At 38.4% G+C, this 7,099-nt stretch overlaps 1 protein-coding gene across 1 annotated transcript; it reads right to left on the minus strand.

The window, feature by feature from the left end:
• Positions 1 to 3,066: 3,066 nt before the first annotated feature.
• LOC112192850 (acylphosphatase) lies at positions 3,067 to 4,242 on the minus strand. The gene is made up of 2 exons (XM_024332751.2): positions 3,889 to 4,242; positions 3,067 to 3,634 (listed from the first exon to the last, which is right to left on the minus strand). The coding sequence occupies exons 1-2, from the start codon at positions 4,168 to 4,170 to the stop codon at positions 3,368 to 3,370; spliced, it is 549 nt and encodes a 182-aa protein (XP_024188519.1). The 5' UTR covers positions 4,171 to 4,242; the 3' UTR covers positions 3,067 to 3,367.
• Positions 4,243 to 7,099: the final 2,857 nt, after the last annotated feature.

Here is a 7,099-nt window from a genome sequence, read left to right on the forward strand (position 1 = left end):
TTCATTAAGAACATCATAGTTTTATTGGTAATGCCCTAACTTTTGCAGGAATTGCAATTCATGATGAGTCCCCTTTATGCAAAGCACACATGGTCTCACCTATGTGATCAACACACCATATCTAATATACATGGTGTATGTATTTTATTACATACATGATTAACGCTTGCAACAATCAGAGAGAGATTCTCATCAGGGGGAACATTCAAAATTATGCTACCTAGGACATATGCGCGTTGCACTCTTTTTCTCCTTCGACCAGGGTTGTTTTTATCCCACTGGGTTTTTGTTACCTGGCAAGGTTTTTGATGAGACAACATTAAGCACGTCCAACACCATATCATTTAGTGGTGGACATCCAATGGGGAGTGTTATAAATATTATATAAATGTGGTTGTCCACTGTAAACATTCATTAGTTATGTCCTTATGATGTAAAAATTACTCCTATATAAAGGGGTCTAATGAGAATGAAATAGACACTTCTACCTCCTCCTACATTTTGTTTCTCTATTCTATCTCTCTCATATTCTCTAGTTTATAACAAAACTAAGACACATTGTAGTCACTCTATCCGTTTGGTAACTCCAATCAAATATGACCAGGAAAGTATATAGAGATGTTGGTGGAGCGAAGCTCTCTTAAGTACCATTAATCTCAATGACTTTCCTAGACATCATATTTCATTGGATGCATCACATAAGAAAGAGTTTAATACAATTGTCATTTATTGACTAAGGCATATTGCCATTACAAAAATTCTTGGAAAATAAAAGGACTAATCTAATCAAAGTCTGCGGCATCCTTGTGCACTTCATCGTCAGCTTTGAAGTCCTCTATGGTGAGATGGATGTCTCCACCATTTTCTTCTTCTTCTGCAAGGTACACTTCTTGCTCCCTCAGGCCCCTGTATGCGATGTATCTTGAAGCTAGTTGCTCGCTTGCCTTGCATTGCTTGAACCAATGATCACTTGATCCACATCGATAACACATGTCATTGTGGTTGTCTCCCTTTAACTGAGGTGCACGTTGTGGGCATTCCCTAGGAGGGTTGGTGCCACCACCACGAGCCATGGCGCCTCCACCACGACCACCTCTCCCACGTGTGGCATTGCCACCACGTGTATCCGCACCAAACCTGCGGTTTCCTTCCTTATTAGGGCGGTTATATGGACCCATACGTCCCTCATATACTTTATTCTTAGGGTTCCGCTCCTTGCGCCCTCTTTTGGATGCATTATAATTCGCCTCATGAACGTTTTTAGTTCTAATGGGCCTTGAATTATAATTCCTCATGAGTATGTTATCATGTTTCTCAGCTACAGATATAAGATTGATAAGCTGATGAAACCTCGTGATCCGTCTAGCATTGACTTCAGTGCGATATTGCTTTGATACCACAATGGCTGAAACGGGGAAGATAGAGAGAGGTTTCTTAATTAGCTCTTGCTCTGTGACAGGTTGTCCACAAAACCTCAACATGGACTGTAGGTGAAGAGCTTCTGAATTATATTCAGCAACAGACTTGAAATCAGCAAAACGCAGATTGTTCTATTGAACCTTCAAGTCAGGGAGGAGGGAATCTTGGACATTGCCAAAGTGTTCTTCTAGCGCTACCCATAGCTCTCTTACATCCTTGATCGACATATACTCCAATCTGAGTGCCTTGTCCATATGGTGTCGCATCAAGATAACTGCTTGAGCATGCTTTGTAGGTGTTCGCACGAACACACGATCCGGGTTAGGTGCCTGGATTATGGGTAATATTCCCTTTGAAGTGAGGTGGTTCTCAACATCGGTTACCCAACTGTGGTAATCCGAGCCTATTGAGTCAAGCATGGGAAAGTCGAGTCTAGGTTCATTCGACATACTGAAAATAAAAAGAGAAGATATATTAGTTTCGGAGCTAAACTTCTACGAAAACTAAAATAATAAAATTTCCAAGCTATGCTACCAAGAAAACAATTTCCAAGAATCTCTTTTGGATTAGACCAAACAATAATGTTTTAATATGGTCACAATTTGATGCTTACGGACGCTCTTAGTCCGAGCATTATGAACACTCTTAGTTCATACGAACACTCTTAGTTAGTTAAGCGTGAATCCCCACAATTCCGCTTTATTAATAATCGAACCCTTGTTCGTATATTGAAAATCCTGCAGGAAATAAAGGAATTTAAAAGACAAGAAAGCAGGAACTTTAATCTTTAAAACTTGTTGAAATTCAGAGAATATTCGCTTCGTTGAAATTCAGAGCAGATTCACTTCTAAACAGCTCCCACTTCGAATGATGTACAGATCTCAAAACGACTCCAATAGTGCTGAAATTTGGAGGTCAGATAGAAGAGGCAGAGATGAACAACTTTGATGAAGGAAAGATTTTGATCTGAGGTCCTGATCAAGACGTTTAGGGGCGTGCAAACAGGCTAATTTGCACAGGAACGAGCGTGCTGCTGTGCTGCAAGGGCAGTAGGAGGCACACGGGTGCTCAAGGGCTGCAGGAGTAGCGCACGGTATGGCTAGCAAGGGCTAAAAGCTTGCGGTAGTTTTTGGTGAAAGAAATTTCGGGCGTTAGGGTTTTTTTTTTTTTTCTGGCTAGGGCTTGAGTTAGAGTATCGTGCTGATAACGTGTTGTAGAGAGTTAGATAATTGTATTGTATTCATCTCACCATGAAGTTTATATCGGGTTACATCATGTATACAAAAGGCAATACATAATAGCTATACTAATCGATCGCACATTACAAGTATGTTAATCGCATACATTACGAGTCTGTCAATCGCATACATTAAGCAATACATATTGCATGAATAGTAATTATCATTTACAACACAAACATCCTTATCAAACACTTCTACCAATCAACTTCTACATTATCCCAAGCTAACTTATCAAGTGACACACTGTTCTGTAAATCTCACATGATATCAGTAATTCCTTATAGGTTTAGCGAAAACAAGCATAATGTGTAAATGTGCCATGCATATTTTTGTTCTATTCCATCATAGTTGTTATAGTGCTTCATAAGCAAAATACTCATCAATACAACAACATCCAACTAGAAAGTTGAAACAAAACGATAGGAAGTCCTCCGGTGGTGTATTATTTAAACAACACCACCACATAATTCGTGATTAATCTCAATTCTTATTAACGTTCGAAACCTTAGAAGCACAATCTATATACCCAATAAGTCCATATATATGCAATGATAAGAAGTCGTCCAGTGGTGTAATATTTGAACAACAACACCACATAATTCGTGATTGATCTCAATTCTTATTAAAGGTTCAGAACCTTAGAAGCGCAATCTATGTACCGTATAAGTCTATACATACGAAATGGATGCTGAATCTGAAAAGACGGATCAAACCGTTTGTTTGCGCTCAAATCCAGAACCAGGGTCATCAGTGCTGGGATTAACCTCAAGCCCAGTGACCATTGCAGATGGAGGACCTCGTCGACACCTCTGCTCCATTTCCTGGACCGCATCGGAATTCCCAGATAGCAGAGTCTCCACAGACCCATCTCTCCTGTTCCTCACCCAACCCTTCAACCCCAATTGGGTTGCATTCTCTATAGTCCAGTTCCTGTAAAACACACCCTGAACCCTCCCTTTTATCACAAGCCTCACCTGCACATCCAAAACCCATCACCCAAAATCCCAAATTTCACATTGCAAACCACAAATCAAGCCCTCTTCATGAAAATTTCGAACATCAATTAAAATTTCGATAAATATGGATACATATTGATACATATAACTAATTTTGAAGATATTATGAATACTGCTCAAGTAAGGTCAAATTGTTTCGAAGAAAATTGAACCCTAGCCACAAATTAACAGAAACCCATTACTCTAAACTGATCAAAGCAACGAAAACTCACCGTTTTGGTGGAGGATTGGGGGGATTCGGAGGCGGCCTGTGTGGTGGTCATGAAAATCCGAGAAGGTGGAAAGTGAGGTGAACGAGGTCTGAGCAGAGGAGAAAGAGAAGGGCGAGGTAGAAGAAGAAGAGTGCGAAACGAAAGAGAAAGATGAAGATGATGGTGGCGAGGATAAGTGAGATGGGTGATGAATCTAAGAGGAGAACTAGCAGCATCGTTGATTTGGGTCCATTTGTTCCAAGATGCGAGGAATCTGGTACTGTGTGGAAGTGGCATTTGCATTTATACACTGGTTTTATTCTTCAGGGGGTTTCTGAAGGCTCAGCCATTGCTTGCTTCACCTTGTAGTTTCTAGAAAGAGCTGGCTAAGCTAGGCCCCCAAACAACAAAACAAATCAAAACCAGGCCACAGAGAGACACTGGTTTTGTTGGCAAACTAGGGCTTTAGTTTTTGTTGCAGTATTGGGCCCAGGTTCTGAAATGCATTTTGGTGAAGGGCCCTCTGTGCCAAGAAGTATTGAGAGTCGCATAAGTGGGTGCAAATGGAAGAACCCAAACTAGTGTTGGCAACTCTTGTCCAAAAAACAATAGTCTCGGCATAAATTTTCGTTTTCCAAACACTAACTACGGATATCAGTTTTGTTTTAGTTCTTGTGAAAGCCCATCTTAATTTTTGGTCCGTCTCTTTTGTGAAATTACCTTTGAAATCAACTAATCAACCATAGTACACTAGATAGTTAAAAATGAGTATCTACAACCCAAACGTGAAAGTCAAGAAACATGTTAGTCCGCACTCCGCACGTTAAACACATCGTTTTCAGAGTAAGATTTCAACATAAACATTACGAAAGCACGCATGCAACTTTCTCCAACATTAGCGATCATTTTCAACATCTTCAATTATTCTTCTAATCTTAAAGTGAAGAAGTACTATGATTTGAACTGTTTATTTTTTAGAGAAATTTTCACAAAATACTTATCAAATCATACCTCTTTTTATTTCTTTAATCAAATCAACATCAAATCATACATCTTTTCATTACAGTTTGATTCTCGTGATAGATTGTTCACGCTATTGGAATATTAAGAATCTCCAATTTGATCAATATTTTGCATAAGTAGTCTCTCAAAAAGATCTTAAAAATGAACGGTTCTAATCCTAATGTTACACAGTGTACTTAGAAGAACAACAAACAAGCCTTTAAGTGAGAAACTAAAACAAAAGATTGCTCATACTTCAACATGCATTACCATATATTAATCAACCTAGATGTGGCTTCACTAACCAGGTTCCTTTTCCTATCTTCAGTACGCAGACTCCTTCCAGACTCAATGGCCGTTGGAATTGACTATCACGGTATCACCAAATTTAGTTTTTATACAAACAAAAAACTTAACTCGGCCGAGATAATTTTCTGATGGCGTATTAGTTTTGTTGCACTATTGGGTCCAAGTTCTGAAATTTATTTTTTTGGTTATAAAAATCGTAGCCGGGTGAGCTATCACTCTGGGGTTGAGAGCAACTTGGGTATAGCCCCTCCCCAAGGGATGTTTCTCACAAGATGGGGTTCGAATCAGGGACCTCCTATTATTAGGAGAAGCCATGCAGCGTCCACCTCACTTACAGTCTAGTATTTTTTCACTAGACCAACCCCATTGGGTACGTGGTTCTGAAATGCATTTTGGTGAAGGGAAGAGGGCAAAGTGCCAATAAGAATTCAGAGTTGCATAAGTGGGTGCTATTTTTAGAAAAATAGTGTTGGCAATTCTTGTTCAAAGCCCATCTTAATTTTTGGTCCGTCTCTTTTGTGAAATTACATTTGAAATCATTTATAGTACACTAGATGGTCAAAAATGAGCATCTACGACCGAAAAGTCAAGAAAAATATTAGTCCGCATGTTAAAATCTACGTTCGCATCGTTTTCAGAGTGTAGAGTAAGATTGTACCAAATCATGCATGCAACTTTCTCTGGACATTATCATTTTCAACCTTTTGAATTATACTTCTCATCTCAAAGTGAAGTATTATGATCCGAACTATTTACTTTTTGGAGATATTTTCACAAAATACTAATTAAATCATAGATCTTTTTATTGGCTTGTTTAATATTACCCGATGGATGGTTTTCACTATAGTTTGATTCTCGTGATAGATTGTTCATGCAATTGGAATATTAAGTGAGAAAGTTAAACAAAAGATTGCTAATTTTTCAACATGCATTACCATATACACATAAACTCCTACTTAATTAACCTAGATGTAGCTTCACTAACCAGGCTCCTTTCCTATCGTCAGTACGTAAACTCCTTCTAGACTCAATGGCCGTTGGAATTGACTATCACCAACTTTGGTTTTTGCACAAACAAGAAAAATTAACTCGGACCGGGATAATTTTCGGATGGCGTACTAGTGAATGTAGTATTAAAGTCATCAAACACCTTCCGGTGTCGCCAGAAAGTATATGCAAAGTTCAGCAAAAGGTGCCTACCAAATTACCAAGTTAATTTTTGATCAAAATCAATAGAATTTTCCTGAAGAAATTAAAACGTCTGCATGCATTATAAAGGTACCTACCAGGTCCAGGTAGTATCAATACATGATACCAGAAAAAGATAGTTTTCCTCTTTTTCAAACAAAAGAGGTTGATAAAAGTCGTTTTTCATGCACTTGCAAAAAAGAAAGCTAGTAGCCCCTGGTCTTTTTAAGAATCATGATGGAGGGAGAAAACTTTACTTTCACAGCCGAGAAAAGAATCGCTAAAGTGAAAACCCACACTACTCCCAAATTGAACAGTGTCCTAAAAGAAATTTCAACCTTATCTTATCTCTTAACTCATTCTTCTTCTTTCCAATTGAACCAAGAAATTAAGCTTATCCACAATTTCCAAATGTCAAATACAGCTCAAGTAAGCGCACGTTGGTCTTGTCTCCCACATGCTTTATTACTAGGGTTCCATTTAGAGTCAAATGTATGTACTCAAAAATCAAAACCAACTTCAATTCTTTAAACTCATGCATGAACTTTCTAGGGCTTCTGTTCATAGAATAAGACAAGTAATAGGGACAAAAGGCGACTAATTCATTTCCGATTAATTTGTTTCTTTCCAACCTTACAGAATTAATGAATAGAATAGACTAGAATTGAAGAAACAAGGTTTATCAACCAAGTAGAATGACTGCGAATGCCAACAAAAAAAAAAAAAAAACAAG

The sequence above is a fragment of the Rosa chinensis genome, chromosome 3 (genome assembly GCF_002994745.2).
Source record: "Rosa chinensis cultivar Old Blush chromosome 3, RchiOBHm-V2, whole genome shotgun sequence".
NCBI classification, from domain to species: domain Eukaryota; kingdom Viridiplantae; phylum Streptophyta; class Magnoliopsida; order Rosales; family Rosaceae; genus Rosa; species Rosa chinensis.